Genomic DNA, 25,935 nt, shown 5'->3' on the forward strand with positions numbered 1-25,935 from the left:
AAAACAGCAATTGTGGTTGTTTTTTGCAGGCTTGTGTTACTGCTCCCTCATTCATATGGGCTTTTCAACCCAATGCAAAAAGTATTCAAAAAAAAAACCTCTGCAAACTGCTTTTCCTGCATCTTTACTTCTGACTTCTGCATAAGCTCGATTCCTCCTCCTCCTCCTCCTCCTCCTCTTCTTCTGCAGAGAATGCAAAGTTATTGTCCTAAACATAAGCAAATAGCTGGGGAAGTTGATGTTTGTCAGCTGTCATCGTGCATGAGTAAAATCTGTGTAATTCAGCAGTTGGATTCTCAAACCTTGGGGGTCAAAATGGTGCTAAAAAGGTTCCCAAAGGGACCCCTGGACAAAATGAGTCTCTGTTCATCTTCCTGTCACTTCATTGGCTGCGAGGAATAAAAAAGAAAAGGCCCCCCCAAGTGCTGACAGACGACTTAAAAACCCACCTCAGACGGCTGAGTGTGTGTGGAAATCTTTCTAAAATACAGATTGTGATATTCTGTGAAGAGACCCAAAAGAACCCAAGAAGTCGATAGACGTGCACGACGACATGTAGTGTGTTGTTTCTGCAGAGCTCTACGAGGTTAGTGTCGGGGGTTGAGTTCTTTGTGAGATGTTTAATTGTTTTTTTCAGATTTTCTGACCTAAATGTTCGTGGGCGCTTGACGTTTCCTCTCACGGGTTTTTTCACGCCGCGGGCAGTGAGCTGCTGGAAATAAGGAGGGTGTCTTTGAATTACTGCAAGTAATTATTGGTGTGTTCTTCTGAGGGGAGGGTGGTGGTCTGTGTGTGTGTGTGTGTGTGTGTGTGTGTGTTCAGGCCACCGGACGGGTCAACCTCTGCTCTCCAGTCTTTCCTTCACCGTCTCTCTCTGTTGAGAAGCAGCAGCAGCAGCGCCGGTGGTGTAAATGTTGGCCCGGGGGTTACTTCTATATTCACCACAGCACCACAGCGGGGAATGGAAAAGCCTGGCTCAGTCATCTGGAAACACACACACACACACATAGAGCAGCCCCTGGGAAAATGTGACTGGGACTGCTTAAAGGAGATAAAAATCAAACTGTGCTCGATGGCTGTGTTGTGTCCAGTGGCTAGTTAAAACACACACACACGGTATGAAGTAGCTCAGGCGGTGAGGGCCGGACGGGAAAATGATATGCAGAAGAAAAAACAAAGTGTTTAATGATTAAGTGTTAAGACCTTGAAGGAAAGGAGGAGGAAGGCAGGAACACGGACTGTGTGTGTGTGTGTGTGTGTGTGTGTGTGTGTGTGTGTGTGTGTGTGTGTGTGTGTGTGTGTGTGTGTGTGTGTGTGTGTGTGTGTGTGTGTGTGTGTGTGTGTGTGTGTGTGTGTGTGTGTGTGTGTGTGTGTGTGTGTGTGAGAAAGACATGATGTGTTTTAGGTTTAGAGAGTTTCCTTCAGCCTCCGCACGGAGGTTCACTGTGTCTGTAAGGACCACAGCTGAGTACAGTCATAATCCTCTCACTGCAGAGAGACAGTGGAGGACGAGTAAAGAGCTGAAGACCTCCAATATGGCTGCCGGAGCGTTCTTTATGCCTCCTGAAAACACTCTTTCTAAAGATATTACTGCATGGTTTTGAAAAATGCAACAAAAAGAAGTGTGCGAGGGGCGGAGAGATGACGAACACGACAGCTCCCGGCTGTAGTCGGCGTAAAGTTAGCATTGAAAACGAGCTAGCAGCAGGTAGCTAACTAGCCAGCCGCTAAATGAGAACAAAATTAAACTTCATGCTTCATCTACACGCTCTTAGTCACAGCGTAGGATATTCACACTATGGTAATTGTGGCATTTTGTTCGCCTTAAAAAAGGGCGTGTTCAACGACTGGTTGCAAAAACCAAGATGGCGATTGCCGGAATGATGAACTCCAGGCTTCAAAAAACGGCAACGCACAAACCAATGTTTGACGTCGCGGTGGCGTTATTTTGACGACATCTTTCTTTTCATAATTCCATATGTGCAGCGTTGTCTGGTTCCAGTTCTACGGCAATATTTAAAAATCACTCGTGCAGCAATGCAAGAGCGATGCAACGATGGCAACCAAAGGCGAGGGATTGCTTGCCAATTTCTCTAAATGGTTACCAGCCTCGCATTTGTTGGTTCCGGCTTCTCAAATGTGTTGATTCTGCAGCTTTTCTCTGTGTTATATCATTTAAAAATGTATTATATTTAGATTATTTATTATCAATCTAGTGGTAGCTACTTCTCCCTGATTTATGTCGGCGTTAAAAAGATTATTAAAGTGTTGTTTTTGTGCATGTGAGAGCCAGCTACCAGCCAGACTCTGCTGTTGGTTGAAACGTGTGTGTGAGACATTGAGTGCATGAAAATGTGCCAGTTGCCCTTTCAGGATGTCCATGTTTTTTGGGGAGGGGGGGAGGGGAGTCCGAGACAGCAGAGGGATATAAGCCATTTGGTCAACATTCCTCCAGCAGCATAACAAAGTACCACTGTGTGTGTGTGTGTGTGTGAGTGTGTGTTCATACATGTCCAATACACATAATTATCCAACTCGACTACTTGTTGTCTTTGCAGCCAGCAGATGAGCTGAGTTTAAAGGTGTTTTATCTGCTCTAGATGTTAGCCATTAGCTCTCAGTCAGCCATTCAGAGAGTCGGCCTTATCAGCCTGTTGAACATCTGTCGGTGGAAATACACGTAAAGGTTGCAAATAAGAACAAATAAGGTTTCTTCAAGATGTCTTCCCGTGTGTTTTGTGACATTTATTACGACAGAGTGGTGAGTTTCCTCCCATTGTTGTATTTGACAGAACATTCTTTGGTCGTTTCTTTCGGTTGTTGGATGATGTGGTTTCATGTGTCCCGTGTGTGAACATCTTTGGTGGCATGTTTTAGGTTTGAGTGATTATGTGGCCGTGAATTTATCTTGAAGTCAAACAGCATTTGTCGAGGTATTTTTAAAGGACTACAGCGGCCATTTTGACGGACGGTGTCGTACAAATTCTGGCAAATTGGACTTTAACAGACTCTCTGAATGTGGGATTTCCCAATCCTGCAAGCTAAATGACGGACGGCTTTCAGATTTTCGCGTCAGGGACGGATAAAATTCGGTTCAAGTAAACCAAAGGACAGACGGAGATTCCTTCTATTCTAGTCAGATTTTCAAGTTTCAATGAGAGAATCTCTTCGCAGATTGTTGTTGTCTGGTGTTGGATTCATGCAGATTAGTTTTTGGTGGATTTAATGGGTTTAACACTCCTTTTATAAAGATTGATTATGTTGTTAACCGTCTTTCATGCAGACTAAGTCGCTGAATATGTGATGCAGGGTTTTTAAAACATCCTTAAACTGAACTCTAACTGCTCCACGAGTCTCCTGTTTTATATTTGGGGCTGAAAGGGTTTCTTCTTCTTCTTCTTCTTCTTCTTCTGTAGGGGGAATTCCAGCAGATGCATGTTTGGAATTTGATTTGCCCAAAAAAGAGGCAACAAAGATCCTCTGATTTGTTTTTTTAGAAAATAATGTTTTGACATGTGGTCGAAGGTATGCAGCCAAATGTCTTGGGTTGGTAAACAGCTGTGTGTGTGTGTGTGTGTGTGTGTGTGTGTGTGTGTGTGTGTGTGTGTGTGTGTGTGTGTGTGTGTGTGTGTGTGTGTGTGTGTGTGTGTGTGTGTGTGTGTGTGTGTGTGTGTGTGTGTGTGTGTGTGTGTGTGTGTGTGTGTGTGTGTGTTGCTACCTACATTCCAGTAAAGGTAGCCTCCAGTAGCAATCTGCTCTGCAGGGGGTAGATGAGGAGGCCATCAGATAGAGATGCTATTGTCTCTACTGTGTGTGTGTGTGTGTGTGTGCTTTGCTATAACTGTCCTTACTAACCGAAAACATCTGTTCTGCAGCAGTGCAGTGGAGCACAATAGAGCATATTGATGAGAGAGACAGAAAGAATTCAGAGTGTATTCATGTTTCCAACACATTATGTTGAGTTTTGCATTGAGAGAAAATGAGCAAAACACTCTTTATTAAATCAGTTTGGACCGTCGGACGTTTGACAAACTCACCGTTTAGAATACAGGACGGTAGTGTGTACCTGAGATGTAACTTTATACAAGACGGCTTTAAGGTTGTTGGTTATAGGTTGGCATTATTAATGCATTAGACTGAAGATCTGATGGTTGCTAAAGCACGCTGTCTCTGTTTAGTTGGCAGGAGTGGTCGTTAGAAGTCAACGTATCTGTAGACGACGGTCCGTGCGATATCCTCATTTTCTTTGTGCGTTTTTTCTACGGAAATCCAGCAACGCGTGTACAACTTCCGTTTTCACAGGAAACTACTTAGTTAGGTTGAGGAAAAGATTGTTAAATAAGTTGTGTGTGTGTGTGTCAGGGTGGGGTTGGAATGCGTCTATCTCTGATCTGTGGAGCCTTTAGCTGTTTCTTTTAGGCTACGTCTGCACACACACACACTGAAATAACAACCTCTCTATGCGTAGGTGTGTCGGTACAGAGACCCTCAAACGTAAAGCATTAACTGTGTGTGTGTGTGTGTGTGTGTGTGTGTGTGTGTGTCATGGAGAAAGTGGAAGAAGATATTTAAGATACATGGGAGGTGTGTGTGTGTGTGTGTGTGTGTGTATGTGTGTCGGGGGTGTAGAAGTCCTGACCTGAGGCCGCTGCTGTTCTTATTGTTTTTGTGCGACTCTGCATTTTACCCTCTCACTGGGGGGGCAACACACACACACACACACACACACACACACACACACACACCTCAGCTACGTTGTCCCTGTCTCTCAGTTTACACCAATATTGCATCTCGATGTGTTGAGGACCCCCCCCCCCCCCCCCCCCCCCCGTTGTGTTCTGTGTTCTGTGTTGTTTGGGGGATTTTTCCCCACAAAGGTGCTTAAAGGAGGTGACGAGTGCAGCAGCGGCAGAACAAATACAAGAATCTGTCCTGTGAAATAAATTCAGCTGCTTTGTCCGAATAGCATCAGAGCAGCCTTCAGGGGTGTGAAAGTCTCAGAGGGCTTCAAACCCGCTCTGACTTTCACTTTCAGCCAGGCACTGTTTTTATGAGCTCGCGAGGTGTGAACATGTGAAAGTGGAAAGGATTCCAACCTCTCTCTCTTAAGCTCTATTTAAAACAAAAACAAAGAATCCCGTTTGTAAGAGTCAAGATGACAAACACCTGGAGTCAGTGAAGCCTTTGTTTAGAGTTTTAATAGTTTAATAGAAACAGTTTCTACTCTATTATGTTGGATTAAGCCGGGCTGTTAGGATCACAGCGTTCTCCGTGCGTCTGTGTTCACGTGTTTACAGTTTATTGCAACGTCGCCGTGCTAACACCAAAGTATTTTCATCGTGGCTACGCTGGCAGGTCGGCTCCAGTTTGTGGTCCAGAAGGACACGGGACCGTCTTTGTTTCCTGGGTTCGGTTGGCGTCCCTCCCGTCTGTCCTCGGTGGCGTCGTTTCCTCCCCCCTTACTCACGTCCTCTCCTCGTGGGAGGAATGGAAGCTGTGAGTGGAGAAGCTGTGGGAGCAGTGAGGAGGAGGAGGGTGTGGTCAGAGGTTTATGAGGAGTTTGCTCGCATTGTTTCATTCATTTTTTGGGTTTCAGTGATTCTGGTTTTCAAGTGTTACCAATGTAAAGAACGATTCACATGTTTACAGCCTCTCTCCTCTCTGCTCCGTGTTCAGCAGAAGTTCAGTCAAAGATTCACTGATTTGTTGTCACATGACTGTTGGTCTCAGATGAATCAATCATGGCTTCATAGTTGCTCTGAGGAGCTCACAATTTAATGTTTTTAACAGAATCTGTTTAAAGCAAACGGTTTATTTTTGGCAAAACTTTAAATGAGAATGACAATAAAATATCACAATTTTAAGCTTTGATTTGGTTGCTTTTTCTGACAAAGCATTCGTTGCACATGATGTGTTCAAGGACTGTCGGAAACATGATAATCTGACAATAATGTTGTTTTTTGCAGCGTCTGACTGTGATAAACGGTGTAGTTTTGCCGATTGTTGAAAGAAAACATGCGTTTCAATCCTGCTGGCAGGGTTTTGGGGTTTATGTTTATTTAGTGTCTTGAATTCTATTCTTTTCATAATGATTTAAAGCCTCTTTAAGAACATCTCTGACCACTATGAGATGCTAGAACTGTACTTAAATCTCGGCAAATTAACCAAGTTTAACGTGAGTAACTCTTAATGCCGGGATAGCCGACCCCTCGCTGTGGTTTGGACTTTGGGAAAGAAAAAGTGTTGAAAACATGCAAAGAAAGTTGCTTTTCATTGCAGGTTTTGCGACGGTATCGAGTTTTTACAAAAGCCACAACCCAGATATTAATCTCACTTTATTCTGACGTCTTCCTTCTTTGTCAGAGACTCCTTACTGCTGCAGAAATGCTTCTTTTCTTAAAGGAAAGTTCAAACGAACCGAGTGAGCATTAAAGGGTCATTAAAGTGTAATTGTCTGTATTTTCACGTGAAAAATGAAGCGGCTTGAGTTTGCGTGAGACTGGACGTGATGGGGGTGGACGGAGAGTGAAATATAGGAAAGACGGATGAAGTGGGACAGACGGACGGAGGGAAATGTGAGGAGGACAGAGGGGAAGACGGTGGATTAAGGAGGATAAAAAGGTCCAATGAAGACGGGATGTGCCATGCATGAAAATCTGTGAAGACGCAAGACGAGTAGATTTAAATAGAAGAAGAGAAGAGAGAGCGTGGGTTTGTCTCTAGCTGGAGGCTGATCGATGGACAAGAGGTGGACGGAGAGATAATGGATCAAAAGATAGACGAGGACAGACAGAGCAGAAGGTTTCAGATGTCTCCACACAGCTGCCACATTTCCTGCCTTTTCGTCTGCCTTTGAACACATCGCTAGTTTATATTGCTGTGAAAACTTCTCCTCTTCTCACCAAAAACTACGTTTAGATTGCATTTGAACCCTAAAACGGTTAGTTTTTTAAAGAGTTCTCATTTGATGACAGTTTTGCTGTGCACCCATCGTTTAAAAGTTAAAGTTTCACTTAAAAATAAGGAGATAGAGAAGCGTTTTGGTGACGGAAATAAACTCCAAACCAAATATCAGTTCTCTAAATGTTCGATACTTTCTTTATCTACGATCAAAAGACGTCTTTCTCGTCAAAACACATGATTTTGATTTATTTATTTTTGGGGGGGCCTTGATTTTTCCAGTGCGATACGTCATCACTCTCATAAAAATACTTGAATGGAAGCCCAGATAGGCCAAAAAGAATGGAGAGAGCTGGCGAAGCAGCTTTGATCTGACAGAAAGTAAAAATACACACAATGTGCTTCCTTGTGTCTAGAACAGATTTCAGTGAAGGGGTCACTTAGTGCACGTTAAGAAGTTAATGTTTCACCCTTTTTTAAGTCTGCGCGCATGTGTGATAATGAGGACACACACACACACACACACACACACAGACACACACGACATTGATGGATCAACGCAGCCCGTCGACCCTTTAACCTTTGCCGTTGTCTGTGCTGGTCACCGGATCTAATGGCTTCCATACTGTGTGTGTGTGTGTGTGTGTGTGTGTGTGTGTGTGTGTGTGTGTGTGGTATATATTTCAACTCTCCCACGAACCATAAAAAGATGAAATAAATAGCTTGAGGCCGGACTTTACGGCCTGAGATCAGCATCATGAGGCGACGTTGTCACGTTTACTTTAAAGGAAGATAACGGTGTTTTTAATGTCTGTTTACATAATCATGACTGGGGGGGGGGGGGGTCCACATTCTAACTCTTCATCATGAACATACAGACAAAACAACACATGACGACAAGCAGCATTTAAATTAGTCACTGTGGTTTTGGGCATGAGAGGTGGAAGCAAACAAGAGAAGCTTTGTTCGTGAAAAACACCAGAATCTCTCTTTTAATGAAGCTACATGTAACATTAAGCTCACACCGCTTTATCAGCTTCTATTCTCCAGTAGGAACAGGTCTACTAATAGTGCAGGGAGGAAGAATAAGCAGAGGAATTTGACCGGGGACTTTTATTGTGAAGGATATATGAAATGATAACGGGAGAACTCTTATTGTGAAGGATTTACAAGAAATGCAATGTGTTTATCACCGAATTAGTGGCTCTTTGTTGGCAGGTATTCAATAAAATGAGGTATATTAAAACTGCAGTGAGGGAGATTAAGGAGCAAAAATAACGGGGGGCTTTTATTGTGAAGAATACAGGAAGTGCTAACGGGGGGGGGGGGGACTTTTATTGTGAAGAATTTATAGGAGTTGAAACCTGTGTATCACAGAATTAGCGGTGCTTTGTTAGCGGCTATTCAATAACAACAGGTCTGCTAATACTGCAGGGAGGAAGAGTTAGCGGCGGGACTTTTATTGTGAAGATTACAGGAAATGAAATGTGTTAATCCAGCGTTTACAGTCACTGTGGTTACACACGCCTTTAAGCGGGTCAAACAAGTGAACAGAAAAGGGGTTTAAGATTACCAAACTGCATGACCAGATTAGTGTGCGTTTATGTGTGTTTTTAATGTTTTTATTGTGTTTCTATTCGCTCACAGTGTCCTCAGAAAACCTCTAAGTTGTGTGTGTTTGTGGCGTCCCCATATCAACCCAAAGAGCTCTAATCCAGCCCCAGAAATAGACTTTTTCCCCTTTGGTGTGTACATGTACACAGACCTGTGTGTGTGTGTGTGTAGGGTTGTTGTGGTGGATTATGGGAGTTGGAGTGTTGGTCTTTATGATGTGTGGATGACGGTTGAGGGTTAAGGGTCTGACAGTCCGGCGTGTCTTCGGGGTCAGGGGTGGGGGGGGCTCCTTTCGCTAAGCATTCTGGGTAGTAGAGCTTTGATGTGGCCGTCAGCTCTGAGTGTGTGACGAGGGGCTTGTTTTCCCGGATTAAAGTCCGGTTTTAATGGTTTAACTGGAGCTTAAGGTGGCGAGAACGTCTTTGGTGTGAAGCACTCGGGTTTCCTGGAGATCAGCTGTCAATCAAACGCCGTGGGCGGGCTCAGTGACGTCTGTTTTCTTTGTAATCGCGTTTCTTCTCTCGACTCTGACTCTAAACTCCCAGCATTCAGTTCAGCGTCTGAGTGGTTAAAAACTGTTTTTATTGGATTTAAAAACAAACGTAAGGAACCGCTGAGTCGGCTAAGTGGAGGAACGCTTGGCGGCGACGAGGAAACACAGAAAGTGAGGACAGTGTTGATCTTTATTGTTTGTGTTTTAAACCTGATTCTGCTCTGCATTGATCTTCATGAGATCAGCAAATAAAGTAAATAAACTAACGCCAAGTTATAACTAGGATTCACCCATTCAGTGCTGTTTATTATTGTCATTTTATTATTTAATTATTGTGCTTCTAGCTGTTTATTTCTGTCTGCTCCACGCTGCAGACTTCACCCAGAGAACGCTTCTCCTTCTGGGGCTTCATTGTCCTGTTTGCTCCCTTTAAGAGTCCCGCTGAAGACCCTTTAAGGACACAAACACATCTATCTGTTGGTGCTCTCGGTTCTGTCGGTGTGAGCGTGGGATCTTTTTCCTCCTCCTCCTCCTCCTCCTCCTCCTCCTCCTCCTGATAAAGGAGGCCTTGTGTGAGCGTGGGCGTGAGGAAGAGGAGGACCTCTGAAGGCTCAGACCGGAGGCCAGAGGTTGAGGGAGGGTGCTTCCTCCTCAGAGCTCTGAAGAGAGACGAGGAGTCATGTGAGCATCCTCTGCTTCTCCCACATGGAGAACAGGAACTCTTTGAGATAAAGGGCGGTCTGGTTTCACCTGGTTTCACCTGTGAAGCCACGAGGAGAGTCCAACCCTGAATCTGGTGAAGTTTGGAGCTATAAGGCCATATGGGGAAGTCCCGCCCCCTTGACCACCATGAGACCTAAATTTAGAAAATGTATAAATGGCGAGAAACTTTTCTTTTTCTTTTCTAAACTTTCCTTTCATCTCCTGTTTCCTTTCCTTCCCTTTTTGTTCCTCCCTTTCCTCTCTTTTCCACTCCTCTGCTTTTATTTCGTCTCCGTCTCCTTTCGTCTCCTTACCTTTCCATTCCTTTCCTACCTTCTTTCAATTCCATGTGTCCCCTTCCTTCCTTTTACCTCTCCTCTTTTTTCATTTCCTTTCTTTTCATCTTATTTCTTCTCCTTTGCTTCCTTTCCTTTCCTTATTTTCTTTTCTCTCTTTCCTTTATTCTCGGTTTCCTTTCTTCTCTCCTTGTCTCCTTTCACTTCTTCTCCCCTTGTCTCCTCTTGCTTCTTCTCCTCTCTCCTCCTTTACTTTATTCTCCTCTCCTCTCTCCTTCTTTCCTTTCTTCTCCTCTCTAGTCAATGGCAAGAGACAAATAATTATTTGATCCCGTTTAAATTGTGCCATGAATTACAAATATGTCAATTTTAAAGAGAGCTCAGTGTCTCCTCACTGCTGGAGACCCAGGACGTAATGCTGGACCCGCTGGAGGGAAGGGAGGCCCGGGAGAACCAGAACCAGGACGGAGAGGGGTCAGACTCTCAGACCCCCCGCTGCAGTAAAATGAGTGGTTTTCTAAAGGGACTCTGGTGCTCAGAGACACTAAGAACCGGCACAAAAAGAAAGTTCCTCGTGATTTTTCTTAGAGGACTGAAAACATACAAACCTTCTGTTCTTACACTCAAATAAGGAAACACTACAAAAAACACAGAGTGAGCTCAGGTGGTGGTGGGTATGTTGCCTCCACAGTCCTTGACCTGGTTGTGACTCAGACTTTTGTCTTGTTCCAGAAGCATCTCTGGAATTAAAGTTCAACCGGCGGCGTCAAAACTCCGGCTCCTGAGCTCCTTCTGAACCGTCCCCTCAGTCCAGACATTATGTTTGGGAGCTGAACGGTGGCCGAGCAGACAACAGCGGGAGTGAGAATCTGATATGTGCAGCAGGGGGTCCTGGGAGCTTAGAAGTGAACACCCTGAAATAGCTTCTCCCACCAAAAGAATAACTCGTCGGATGTTCTGGAGCTGAAGCTCCTGAGACTCAGTCTCAGCTTTATTTAGGCTGCGAGGACGCATCATCGCAACGCTTCATTATCTCCTCTTTCATCCCACCGCTCGGCTGTCGCAGCGTTTCTTCCCCTGAAGTCTGAGGTGTGTGTGTGTGTCTGTGTCTGTGTGTGTCTGTGTGTGTGTGCGTGTGCTGAATTGTCTTCTTTAAACTTGTTTCATTCAAACTTATGACGCAGTGATTCCGATCTCTTTGCGGGTTAATACTTTTCCTTCTCTGGTTGTCTTCATGTAAACAAATGAGAAACTGTTTCCTTCACTTTATTTCTCTCCAGCGGTCGAGTGTGTGTGTGTGTGTGTGTGTGTGTGTGTTGTACAAATGTGTACCCATGTGATTTAAATTGTGTATCTTCACAGTGAAAGAAATGACATGACTTTTCCCAAACTGCTCACTGCCAGAGCTTTTGAGCATTTTGTGTGTGTGTGTGTGTGTGTGTGTGTGTGTGTGTGTGTGTGTGTGTGTGTGTGTGTGTGTGTGTGTGTGTGTGTGTGTGTGTGTGTGTGTGTGTGTGTGTGTGTGTGTGTGTGTGTGTGTGTGTGTGTGTGTGTGTGTGTGTGTGTGTGTGTGTGTGTGTGTGTGTGTGTGTGTGGTGTTATCCACAGAACTACTAATTTTCTCAGTCTCAACCTTTTGGTAATGAGAGGTTTCACATGCACGTGTTTAGGTAACCGCCTTGCAGTGGTACACACACACACACACACACAAATACACACACACACACACACCGTTTTGTACCCCGCTGTTAATGATCTTCAGGCTGGAGAGGATCGTTTCAGTTTTTGATAAAGAGGCTGTTGTTCGGTGTGTGCGTGTGTGTGTGTGTGTGTGTGTCAGGTGATAGCCTAGTGATGACAACCTGTGACCAGCATGGGGAATCCTGTTTTTTTTCCCTAGTGCACAATCATGGGCACCGTGCCCCACACACACACACACACACACACACACACACACACACACACACACACACACACACACACACACACAGCATGAAGTCACCCCTCGAATCTAAAAATAAAAGGGTGTGTCGGACCTGTGTGTGTGTGTGTGTCTCAGCACATAAAGAGGGCATTCTTCTTCGTCTCCACGGTGCCTGGAATGACCTCACCCTGTCTGGACATCCCACTGCAGCATGGCGCACACACACACACACACACACACACACCTTCTAACGGTCACACACTTTGCTGAGTGTGTTAAACTCTTTGCAGTTTGTCACACGATCATTTCTAAACCCTAGAATCTGAACTTCTTCTTCCCGTTGTGAGAACAATGAGCTCTGGTTCATGACTTCCTGAGTGACGGCACAGCTGCTCGCTGGGTTGAGGATATAAAAACCACCTCCTCCTCCTCTTCCTCTCCTGTACTTTACCCTCATCTCCTTTCCTTCCACATCTTTTTCTCCTCATCTTCATCACCCTCCCTTCTTCCCTTCCCTCTTTCCTTGTGTTTTATCCTCTCTTCATAGTTTTCTTCTTGCTTTTCCTCACCTTCCCCATCCTCCTCTTTTCCCCCCTTTCCTCTTCCCTTCCTTGTCTCCGTGTGTGTGTGTGTGTGTGTGTGTGTGTGTGTGTGTGTGTGTGTGCGTGTAAAAAGCTTTATTTTGTTCCTCTGTTTCTCTCGTTTCTTCTTTGCCAGATTATGAGAAGAGATGAGTCTTTAAACGAAGCCGTGAAGCTGCCCGGTTTAAATCTTCTTCTTACAGCAGCATCAGAGATAAAACACGAACCTTTTACAAGTCAGACTTCGTGACGGCATCAGAAGTTAGAATATGATTGATGCTCTGAAGGCAAAGCTCCCCGCCGGCGTCTGTAAAAACCCTGCCAGCGTAAAATCAGACCCGTGTTTCCATGACCGGGCCTTCCTTTGATTTCTGCAGAGAGAGAGTGAATGATGGAGGGAGCGGCACGTCTGCTCTCCATTTTTACACTCCGTAATCAGGAATCTGTTCCTTTATATATATATAAGCCCCCGAGGCGTCTTTAAACTGCATTAACCGGGTCAATGGTGGCATTCACCTGGCTCTGATATCTGAAAGAGATGCTGAAGAAACAGAGTCTTGAATAGGATCCTGTTTGCTGTTTGTTGGGTGTGAAATGTGGAGAATAAAACCACAGTAATCATGTTATCCAGCCTTCTCCGTCACACCAAATCATTCCAAAATCAGTCAGAGCTTCTCTAAAAATGTCTTTTTTTTACATTCTTAGCTCTTTGAGTTATTTAAATAACTGCACAAGATGTTGACATTGTTTTGTACTCGTATATAAATGTGTTGCTGCTTTAATTTCTGCTTTATGGGCGCCACAAAAAAAGTTTTGTTAAATCCATTTCATTTCATGCGGTGTTGGTCCCTCAAACATAAAAACACTAAAATCTAAACATATTAAGTCTACCGTGTATAATGCATTAACTTCAATATTTGAGTTTTTTTTTAAATTGGGTATTTTGTCATACCAGTGTGAAAATAATGTTCACAGATTCCAAACTATTTTTGCTTTGATAAATAATAATAAACTGAGAGGAAACACTACCGCTTCAGTCCACAGGGGCCGCCAGAAACAACACAAAATACAAGTGTTTTATAGTAACTTTACGGAGGGATACAACCATGAAGCCATTCCAGTGTGTGTGTGTGTGTGTGTGTGTGTGTGTGTGTGTGTGTGTGTGTGTGTGTGTGTGTGTGTGTGTGTGTGTGTGTGTGTGTGTGTGTGTGTGTGTGTGTGTGTGTGTGTGTGTGTGTGTGTGTGTGTGTGTGTGTGTGTGTGTGTGTGTGTTCCCGTCATTTTGTATTCTTCATGTCCGGGTCCATGTCCGGGTGTTTCACCCGTTTGCTGCACTGAAACATCCCAGCGATGCGTTAACAACTCGGGCTTCACACACACACACACACACACACACGATCTGTTACAGAGGAATGTGATGGTTCTGCGGGATGTTTTGGAGATGCCATGGTGACAGAGACAGCCTCACAGAAAATGTCCCCAATAGTTAACTTTGGCAGCGTGGTCGTATCCTGAAGTGACTTCTGTAACTTTCTCTTCTCTTAATCTGAATGTGCTTCTGTTTCTCGTCTCATCTCTCAAACCGGTTCTTTGTCTGCAGATCGAGGATGGAGGGAAGGCCGCCCTGTGCACGAAGCTGAAAGTGGGCGACGAGCTCATCAACATCAACGGGTCGGCGCTCTACGGCAGCAGACAGGAAGCCCTCATCCTCATCAAGGGATCCTACCGGATACTGAAGCTCGCCGTCAGGAGGTAAACACACACACACACACACACACACACACACAGATCCTTCACAATGACTTCAAAAGGAACATTTCAGCATTTGTTGTTCGTGTCTTTCGTGCCGACACTTAAAGACGTCTTGGCGTTGAATCGGGGAAGGAAGGTGAGGGAGGAGACGAGAAGGAGGTCAGACTCTGTTGCGAGCCTGACACGCAAAAAAACACACAAAACGCATCACAGGAAGTGAAGAGGAGCGGACGTGTGTGTGTGTGTGTGCGTGTGTGTGTGTGTGTGTGTGTGTGTGTGTGTGTGTGTGTGTGTGTGTGTGTGGTAGTAATCTTTTGGAATAGAATTTAAACCTCAAAGGAGTCAACAAGTGCAGAATATTTATGATCATTTAAGGAAAATTCCAGTATTTTTCTAATTAATTCTCACTTTTGTAAACTATAAATACAAACTCATTTGCCGTAGTTCAGTCACATATTAAGTGAGGAAAATGTCAAATCTGTGTGGTTTTAAAGCTGCATTAACGTTGTTGTTTTTAAAGACTTTGTGGAAACAAAATGAACATTTTATCACCTTGGAAAGTTTATAAAGTTATAGAGAACTTGTTAGCAAACAGTTGCCTTTTAACTTTAAGTTGTGTTTCTGGCTAACCAGTGAATTTAAGTCCAATATTTACTCTGTTATTGCTCTGTGTTGGGCTCCACCCACACGAATACATTTCGTGTTTTAAAAGGCAAAACTTTTGCTACGTTTATGCCGAGCGTCCGCTCTGCTCTGGCTTTTTAGATCCCCTAACACACCGTTTTTAAAACCATATTCGTGTGGATGCAGCCTTGGTCTATTGAGATAAATATCCGTCTCTTTAGCTGCTAAATGCTCCACTATGTGGATCTATGATTAGCTTTAATCATCAGTGAAGCTGTGAGCAGTAACAACAGCTGAAAGACCCTAAAAGAGCATGAAGAGTCACTCTGAGCGGATCCATCGATGATGTAAATAAATATGATACTCAGGAAGCAGAACGAATGGCAGCGTGAATATTTCCCCCAGTAGAGAGTGGATTAGAAGGAGCCGGGTGTAACCGCGGCAGATCAGACGGAGCAGCGTATCAGCGCACGTTTAAAACATTCACACTTCAGCACTTTCTCGTCTCTCTCTATCTGGGGAATGAATTAATGAACTAAAGACTCCTGTCTACCTTGTGTTGTTGTTGTTGAAGGTGGGAATGCAGCACACATTTTATAGTAAAGGTTTAAATAATGTTTTACTATGCAGCTTCTCTGCCCCCCCCCCCCCCCCCCCCAGTGAGATGTCCCTGGTGTTAGAATCACTGCTCTGTCGTCTCTGGACAGCTCCAGACAGCTGTTTGGCTGCAGAACATCTTGTTCTGCCGTCTTTGAAACCAGATCCAGCAGTCAGAGTGTCGCTGGTTGTTCTGCTCCTGTTTGTGGAGCAGTAGGCCGACACGCACACGCACACACGCACGCACGCACGCACGCACGCACGCACGCACACACAGTATAGGTTCATTCACACAGAATCAGACAAACATGGTTTTAGGAATGCAACCGGTCATGAGCGATGCCACCCGGTTAAATCCACCGTGTGTGTGTCAGTGTCTGGTATGTTCTGCATGTCTGACTCCTACGGGTGTGTGTGTGTGTGTGTGTGGACATGTGTGTGTGTAGACATGTGTGCATCATTATCCACATGTGCTCCACATGTCAAAGTAACACTTGTTCCTCTCAGATTAGTTTCCTTTCTACACATCATTATTATGTAGAGTATAATAACAGTATGTAGACGTGTTTGCACATATTTTCTGTTGGTATAGGATATACAGTATATATATATATATATATACTGTATATATATTGTATTATAAATGCAGATTTATGAGAATTCCCATGATGCTGCATCTAACACACTTAACACTAAAAGCACCACTCTAGCAACAAAACGGCCTCGTTAAAATGACATTCATTCCACTGTGGTTAGCTTTAATGTGTGCGTGACTGAATCAGTGTGTTTAATATGGATCGTGTGCGTATATTACTCTCTGTGTGCCGGTACAGAGAGCTGGTACTTGTATTTTGGCAGGAGCGCTCTAACCGTGGCCACCGCACACATGAATTAAACTCACGTGGATTGACGCGTTACCGACGCTAATGGCCAATCACGGCTTCGGTATTGGGTGGGACCCGTGACACCGACTCCCTGTGCCAGTTTCAGTCATTACTGTAGGAACGAGGAACCCTCTGGAAGGTACTGTAGGAGTTCTGGCTCTGCTCGTATAGTTTTAACAGTGGAAAAGGAGCCTTAGTCCAAAGCCAGGACCTGTTACCACCTCTTTTAACAACACAAGGGGGCCGTTGGTACGGTGATGGCATGTGAACCGATGGACCGCTGGTTCTTTTTCTGACTCAGTGGGTCGTTATTATTGGGAGTGTAAATACCTGGTGTGTGTGTGTGTGTGATGGAGGCAGAAATACCCTCATTATATTACATGTCAGGAACATGTTAGACAAAGAAGGAATTAAAAAAAGAGAATCCTTTTTATATTCCAAAGGTTTCCTCTAGAACCACCCCAGGGTTCCTCATGAGGCTCCTAGAAGACCAGGGCTGATGTGGTGCAGCTCAACCCACAACAATTTCAGTTCACGTACAAGGTTTTGTTGTTTGTGGGCTGTGAGGATCTTTTAACGCCCATGTTGTGAACAATCCTTGAGGAACTCTTTCTTCCAAAAAGGGTTCTTGATGGAACCCTTACTCTTACAAAGAACCCTTGAAAAACCCTGTTGCCGTGTTCACACTACGAGCGAAACAGCAACATTCTACAAGTAATTTTCAATGTAAGCCAGTGGTTCTGGGTAGAAGGAACCCTTTGGAACCCCTTATTTCTAAAAAGTAGTCTCTTTCTGCGCTGCTCATTTGGTGCCCTCTTACTCCACCACGACTACCTGGTCTTCCAAGATGGCTGCCCGCCAAACATCTGTCAACATTTGCGCCACGTTGCGTGGACTCCTTCTGCATATATGTTTTTATATGTGGCTGCATGCATGTCGACATGTATTTTAGTGAGTGTGAGAAATACATTTGTGCCTTTTCTGTTATTCTAAGCTCAATTAAAACTCACTTAACCTGAACTGAGATGGAGAGCAGCGACATGGATTTCTTACGCCACAGCTCGTCTTGGAAGCATCAGGAAATTACTCACCGGGGTTCCCCCCCCCGTACAGGGTTTTACTGCGGGCGCATTGGTGAATAAATGAGCTTTTCCAACGGAGAGAGCAGGCGAGGAAAAAGTACATAGTGGATTTAATTACATGATGTAAATGCAGAGGAAGGAAATGAGGAGAGTTGGCGAGGAGAGATGACGATTTGCTCCACTTTCGGGGTTGGAAAATGGTGCTTTTCTGCCACTTTTCTGCTTCGATACGGAGGCTTGTATTGGATTTATAAAGGGCTGTATTGTATCTGACAGGTTTTCCATGACGTTAATAAGGAGTTGTGCAACACCGGAAATATAAAACATTTGATTCTCATGTTCTTTGACTCCTAGAAGGATGTGAAAACCATTTTCACACACTCTGTTTTTTGTTCGTTTCTCACTTTATTGTTCATTCTTTAAATATAATATCTTAATTCAGACTTACTGCATTGTCCTTGCACCGCTGAAAGAAGAGCAGGCATGCAGGCTAAATTTGGCAAACCACAGGAATTTACTGGCCTTCCAGGCAGTGTGTTTGGTCCCATTTGACTTTTATATCAGTCGTGATGCTTCGCGGGCATTTTAACGAGCAGACTGATGATAAAAAAGTACCCACACTGCTGTTAACTCGTGTTTTATTTTCCTCCTACTTAAGACGTCCACTAACGTAAAGAACCCAATACCAAAAAAACATAAACAAAGGATCATTTAAGAAGTGTGGTTTCAAGCAAACGCCAACGCAGGAGCACCAGTTTGATTTATTTTTGGCGGTTGAAGGACTTCATTACCCAGAAACACCTCCAAACATAATTTAACCACGTAATGTCACATTACTGTACGTAAATAATACTGTACATAGAAATAAAATAGAAGTAGAACGGTCGCCGTTTTTGTTATGGTGACAACCACGTCGGTGTAGCATTAAAGCATGGTGGAATGAGCTAGCTAGCTTGTTAATTCCACCATGCTTTAATGCTACACAAAATCAATGCTAATTTTACAGATTTACTCCGCTCTCTACGCTTCTTAACGTTACTACTACGCTGCTCCTTTTAGTCGTTGATGCAAAACGTCACCTCAATGCGTCTGCGACTTGCCGTACGTCGGTTTAGCTTATACGGAAATTAGCGCTACAACGACATTAACGGCAACGGTGCACATAAAAATGGCCGCCGCTCTGACCATCCTGCTACGTGGGAATGTCTCTTCTACTCCTATTTTATTTCTACTGCTTCATCGTTTCTATTTTTTAAATACTGCATGAGGAACTCTGGTACACATGTGTGACCTTCCACCTCCTTTGTCAGCGGGTATTTTTGTCTTTTTTTGTCTTTTTTTGTGTTTTTAAGTGATTGATTTTTCCAATATACTGTATTTCTGGAAGGGAAAGAATGTTTAGGGATGTTTTGTTGTCTCGACCTGGAAATGTTTCTTCTATACTACTTCCTGTTTTCACCGACCTTTTGTTAGATCCAACTGTTGTGTGTGTGTGTGTGTGTGTGTGTGTGTGTGTGTGTGTGTGTGTGTGTGTGTGTGTGTGTGTGTGTGTGTGTGTGTGTGTGTGTGTGTGTGTGTGTGTGTGTGTGTGTGTGTGTGTGTGTGTGTGTGTTCTCTCTGTGGGCAGCCATGAGAGAGGCAGGAGAACATTCCTCACCTTTAGCATTATTTCCTGTTCTTTCCTAAGTTTCCTCTCTCTACTTCCTGTCCAGCTTGGACTTCATGCGTTGGTGAAATATGTGTGAGAAGAAGCAACCTGCAAATACCAAGTAGTTTGTATATATATATATTATATATAATTTATGAATTAATATTTCTCTGTCTGGTTGTGTCTTTCTTCTGCGTCGCTGGGAAGAGAAATAACCCAAAATGAAACCTTTGGGTTGGGTTCAGGTCTCAAGTTTGGCAATATTTTGGCTCTAAATTTATGTACATATTGAGAAAAATGTGCCTTTTGCAAACTAAAAACTTTCAGCTGTTTATCTTATTTTTGTGCTGTCAATCTTTTTTCAAATTCAGAAGAAAATCCAAACTACAGTTTGGAGATAAAACAATCAGATTACAGGACAACAAATCCCAGATTGGAGTTACGTGACAACAAGAAACGCTGGAGGAGTGAACACGAGGAGATTAAAGACGATAATTACAAGAAGCTGACGTCTCGTTTGATGTTTGATGTCTCGACAGAACTTCGTGACAAAGCTCTTTGTTTCATCTCTGCTGCACACAAACTAAACATTTATTTTGGCCAAGTCTGGGGGGTTCAGTTAGGAATAAACAGCAACCTGTGTTGATCGCTGCTTCAGCAGCACACACACGCACACACACACACACACATCCCGTTGTTTAGGTTTTTGTACCACAGGGTCTCAGGAGACCGGGGCAAGACCGAGGTCTGCGGTGCCAAGAACCATGAAACACAATAGTCTGCCCCCCTCCATCACCGCTTCCCTAACTGAACAATACGCATTCCTGGCATTCCTCAAGACCTCTTCCTCACACACACGCACAGATAATTAACGCTCATATTCATGGACTTTATTTCCTTTATTCACGGCCTGTGTAGAAAGAAGTCAAGCACTACATGCACGATAAAGAAACGAGGGGCTAGCACTGTCGCCAAGAGGGGCGCGGGTTCGAATCCCGGGCTGGACGGCCCTTCTGTGTTGAGTTTGCGTGTTCACCCCGTGGGGTTTTCTTCGGGTTCTCCGGGTTCCTCCCACAGTCCAAAGACACGCAGCTTAGGTTCACTGATGACTCTAAATTGCCCGTAGTTGTGCGATAGTCCGAGGTGAACCCTGCCTTCGCCCAATGTCAGCTGAGATCGACTCAAGCGAAGGTTCAATATCCTAATAATTTAATTTGGCTTCAAAATATTCACTTAAATGTAGATTTTTAAGACCTAAAGCATCTAAAATATGAATTGATACCTCGTAAGAGCTTCACTATGCCGACTAAAAACCAAGCTTTAATCGCGTGCGCGCGTGTGTGTGTGTGTGTGTGAGAGAGCGAGAGAGCTCGTCCTCTACGCGTGTGGTCTTCTACAGTTTATCTGTCTCCTCCGGCCTGGTTTTTATTAACCGGCCCATTAAACTGCGACTCCATGATACACGACACTGGCCTGACTCCCCCCACACACACACACACACACACACACACACATTAAAATGATGTTTCTTTTATAGAAGAGGAACCAGGACATGAGGTGTCATCACACTAAATCACTGATGTTGATTGAGAGAGAGAGAGAGAGCTTGAAAATCTGACGGAACAGCATCTAATACTCACTGTCACTGTTCTTGACAGTTAGATGAAGTTAATGGCAGTAGAGTACAGATTACACACACACACACACACACACAATGTTAGGGGATCAAGCAGTAACAAACAGTGCATTGTGCTGCAGAAGCAAGAGCGGACTTCACCCTTCCTGCCATCGACCTCCTGTATGAGCCTCACTGTACTGATTACCTGGTATGTCAGAAACCCTGTGTGTGTGTGTGTGTGTGTGTGTGTGTCTAAGCAGTAAATGCATGTCAACAAGTGTGTCATTCAGAAATCCATTATCAAGGGTGATGAAGACCCATAAGGCAGGCACACACACACTCAAAGACCCAGAAAGCAAACAAATAGTTCCTGATTGCAGGCGAACACAAAGGGGCCGAGGGGAGGCGGTGAGGTTGTTGAGGCTTTCTAGCATAGTTAACCCTTCACCCTTCTGAAGGGAAGACTGGGAATGTGAGGAATCTGCTCACATGCATGTATATAACACACACACACACACACACAGTCTGCAGGAGATATACGTCTCCAGGAAATCCTTTGAAGCCCGCTGAGGGCCTCAAGTTATTAAGTGTCTGCTGTTGTGAGGTTGGTTAAACTTCAACAGAGTTCACGTCGGACACCTCTGGATGTTTTTCTCTGTGAGGTTCAAGTCTGGTCAGAATAACGAGGCGGTGGAGTGTCACTGATACAGGCGATGATTTTATCGGCTGTTCAATGTGTATTTACCTTCATGTTTGGGCCAGAGATGGTGAACAGATTGGGTTGAGCTACAGTTCAGTCCTTTAATACGTGCTTCTATAAGTGTCCGCATAAGTGGGACGATAACAAAAGTAAAAGCAAAACTGCTGAATCTATATTTGGGAAGAAAAGTACTCTTTGACTCAAGTTGCAGTAATCAGATTTATTTTATGCTTATATATTTTATGTATACGTTCTGACTGAACTCCTTTTAGAGGTTCTCAGGACAGAACTTGAAATACCAAAAAAATATTACAAAATAAAAAAATTAAATAAAAAAATTTCGAGAAATTTATTTAAAGGTTTTTGTTTATGTATTTATTTTAAAAAGCTGACAGGAAACAACAGGAAAGAGGGGGGATGACATGTAACATGTAATTATACGCTTGGTATCTGAAAACTCCAGGATGCCATATTTTTATATTTAATTTAATTTATTCGTTTCAATGAAATGTTTTTGTCAGCTACTGGGTGTGACGAGTCAATTATCATTTATTTATTATTGTATTCCGGCAATAAGTGGAGATACTTTGCACATTTATCTACTACAGTAGATACATTATTCCCTCCACAATCATTGTTCACTACTAATATTAAGCAGTTTGTCTGATATAAATCCTGCAAAATTCCAAGATCCTAGTCCCAGTAAAGTACAAAGAAAAGCCTAAAATAAAGCTAGTTATCATGAGCGTGGAGGTGTAACGGTCTGATGATGTTCCTGCAACAGAAGTGCGTGCTAACAGAAATGTGTCGATGAGTAGAGTAATAAAAGTCACGTCTCCTGTTCATCCATCACCTGCACTCATTGCTTCTGTCTCTAACTGCTCCTCAGGCTCCTGAGTTCTCCTGCAGACCTCCCATCATCTCTCACATTCCTCGTCTTTCACCACGTTTTGTTTTTCTCGTCTCTCGGCCAAACCGAGACAAAAAAAGCCCCCTCGTCCGTCCAACTCTCTCTGCTTTCTTTGCTCTTTCTATCACTTTTTCACGCTCTGCAAACACACGTGCACGCTAACACACACACACACACAAGGAGGAAGTACCTCTGCATTACCCCCCCCCCGGTCAAACAATAACAGTGTGGAACTCTGGGTATTATTTTAGCAGCCGTCCACCACTTTATCTGCTCCCCACAATACTTCCTCTCTCACTGACTCACACATCCTGCCTGGGAGGGGGCGAGAGAGGCAGGGAGAGACACAGAGAGAGAGAGAGAGAGAGAGAGAGAGAGAGAGAGAGAGAGAGAGAGAGAGAGAGAGAATGGCCATGTTTTGTCTTCCAGCGAGAGGAACGAGGGAGGAGGAAGAGGAGGGAGAGGGGACGTGAGCATCGTCGGGTGTTTTTTCTCCCTGCAGGCTGCTTCACTTCTTCAGATGGACACTCGGCTCTCGGACACTTTTCCACCGATGTCACGAACAAAAACCTCAACCCGGCTTCAGGAAAACTCGCAAAGAGGACTCGGAGTAGTCCGTGTTGCCGAGTAGACGCTCGACTCTTTGAACTTGAACTCCGGGGTGTCAGGGATGCTGGGGAGCTCAGTTTGACAGTGCATGCTTCAGAGTCCGGTAGGTCTTTGCTGAGGTTGCACATCAGTTTAAAATTAATAATTTCATCTACCAGAGTTCTTTGAAGACTCTTTTTGCAGGAATTTTACTTTCTTACACTAGCTAAACAGTAGCCACGCTTTTATCTACAAGGGAGGGGTTGTTGAGCAAGAATCTTGTTCTTATTTACAATCTTTTTAACCAACCCTCCCATCGTGTTCTTCCTCTCCTCTCTGATAAGGACAGTTTCTGTCCTTATCAGAGAGAGACAACTCTATTTGTCTGGCTGCCTTTGTCTGCTGTTCCTTCTGTACTGTATTGAGACTGTGTGTGTGTGTGTGTGTGTGTGTGTGTGTGTGTGTGTGTGTGTGTGTGTGTGTGTGAGACTCAGATTATACGCGTTTGACCTTTGCGGTATCAGTCAGCTGTTGCAGTTTCTGAGCATTAAGTGGGACATTCCAGCCGATCCTTTTCATAGAGGCTCATTCAGAGCTGCAGGACGGAGAATTCAGAATTTCTCGGCCTTTGACTTCTTTCTTTTTTTTCTCGCCATTTGTGTCTCATTTCACGCGTTAACCACCATTCCATATCTGTTTTTTGTGTGTGTTTACTTGATCAAATCCTCACTTTAAGATGCACGAAAAACCTGGATAATGTATTTATAAATGGGAGCTCGTCATGTCTCCCGAACTTGATTGGATTTCCTGGTTGGATTTCGTGGTCGCAGCGATTTACTGGTTATCTTGGTTTTCCACGTCCAGGACACGCCGTTACCTCCCGTACGTCAGCACATTCTTAGAAAAACATGATTCATGTGACTCATGTGATTCATGTGAAAGCCAACTGGGTTACAGTGTCAGAGAACAGGAAAGGGGGATTTCTTTGGATTATGTTATTAACGACTTGTACAGTTGATAGACTGGACAACAGCGCTTTGCTGTTTCCTGTGTCCTGTAAATGAAAGGGCCGCAGTTTACAGAGTGTCACTGAATGCAGCAAAGGCTTTGGGGAAACTTTTTAACACTCCACTCCCCAAGAAAGATTTTGGTCCTCAAGAAAACTTCACCTACAAGAACTGCAACCTTTTCATGGTGGATGCTAGTCACCTCCAAATAGAGCCGGTCGACGCGGAGAAAATCAAATATCACAATGTTACGGACCACTAAAATGACCAGAATGCTATGTAACATGGTAAAAACTGCTTATTCGTAGAAAGGATGTTGTTGATATGTCAGATTGTCACTGCCTCCCAATATCTCAGCTTTGGTTCCATGTAGAAGATGCAGTTCTTCTAACTGTAAATCACAAAATTGCTGATCCTCCCTCGAGCGCTGCTCTGAGCATTTTGGAAAACCGATTGGTGATGTGGTTTTTGACAGAACTTTCCCCTTCTCCTCTGCACGGCTACGAAACATGACAGTTGCTTTCTATATTACATTCTTAAGTTGCACATTTGTCTTTATCATACTCTCTCCATCTAACTTTGGCGTCACATAGTTTGTTTTGACTTTCCCGGTCATCAATCTCTGAAAGCTAAACTTGGAGAAAAGAGGAGGTGGTGGGTTCGATCATGGTATTTTCTCTGGACAGTTCCCACACATGTTCATGCACACACACACACACATAGGGGGTAAAGACGCACAAAAAGAAACACACACAGCCTCTATATAAACTTTCTCAGGGGATAATTTAAGGACATTGTCAGCGGAGTCGAACAATCAGTGGGCTCAGATAGAAATCTCTCTTAAGGAGCGAGGACCAGGAAACAAGAGTGTTTATTTTGGATATGGTGCTCCTGCTTTATCATAAACAATAATACTCAGAAATGGTCCTTTTCCTTTCCCCTCACGGTGCCAGGATCCGCATTCCCAAAATTCTACCTCCAAATGTTTCTCTGAAATACCCAGAATAGTCTCGTTTTACTATTTGTACTTTCACTTTGGGAATCTTAACCAAAGACTCTTCTGGGGGACTTTGTCAGTAGGAATCAAACCACTTTACTAGACTCAGACGTTCTGCCCATCCAGCTGTTGACTGAGTGATTTTCAAAGCTGTATTCTAGTCCCAAGTCAACAGAGACAAGTCCATGTTAAGTCAGTTGAGATTATTCCAATTTAGGTTTGAGTCTTGTCAAGTCTAAAGTAAATCAAGACAAGCCAAGTCTAAAGTCAAATGAGAATTGTCTCAGTCCAGAATAAGTCTAGTCAAGTCTAAAGTCTACCAAGACAAGTCCAAATCAGGGTTTAGACTAAGCCCAGGCAGAAATGAGTTTTGTTCAGTCTCATGTCAATCAAGACAAGCCCAAGCCAAGTCTGATGTCAAATGAGACAAGTTTCAGTCAATAACAAGGTTTGAGTCTTGTTAAGTTTCACGTCAATCAAGAGAAGTTGAAATCAAGTGAGTCTAGTCAGTCGAGACGAGCCCAAGTGAAGTCCCAGTCAAGAACAAGTCTTATCACGTCTCAAGTCTATTGAAACAAGTTTAACTCAAGCTAGAGTCTTGTCAAGTCTTGTGTCAATCAAGACAAGTCCAAATCTGGTGTGAGATCAGTCAAGTGTCAAATCAAGTCCAAGTCAAGAAAGAGACTTGTTAAGTCCCACATCAAATGAGACAAGTCCAAACCTGGTTGGATTCTAGTCAGGTGTCAACTCGAGACGAGACGAGCCTAAGTCCAAGTTCAAATCTCGTTAAATGTCAACTTGAGCGAGACGAGCCTCAAGTCAGTCAAGCAAGTCCACATTAAGTTTGAATCTTGATCAATCTCACTCAAGACAAGTCCAAGTCAACTTTGAGTTAAGCCAAGTCAACAGCGTTTGTTGTTTTCATACTATGAACATTTGTTTCCGTTCAGCTGCAGTTTTCCCAACTGTTATTAATCTGAAAGACAAACACATCGTGGTCCATTCAGACCTCTGAGAA

General features: G+C 43.8%; 1 protein-coding gene across 1 annotated transcript in view; it reads left to right on the forward strand.

Moving 5' to 3' along the window:
• Positions 1-25,935, forward strand: part of shroom4 (shroom family member 4) — a 44,138-nt gene that overhangs the window by 320 nt on the left and 17,883 nt on the right. The window contains exon 2 of the mRNA XM_076092165.1: positions 14,111-14,262. Coding sequence (XP_075948280.1) covers positions 14,111-14,262 — 152 coding nt within the window. The remainder of the gene's footprint in view (positions 1-14,110; positions 14,263-25,935) is intronic.

This window comes from Anarhichas minor, unplaced genomic scaffold, assembly GCF_050575085.1.
Source record: "Anarhichas minor isolate MPS153535 unplaced genomic scaffold, ASM5057508v1 ptg000016l, whole genome shotgun sequence".
Classification (NCBI taxonomy): domain Eukaryota; kingdom Metazoa; phylum Chordata; class Actinopteri; order Perciformes; family Anarhichadidae; genus Anarhichas; species Anarhichas minor.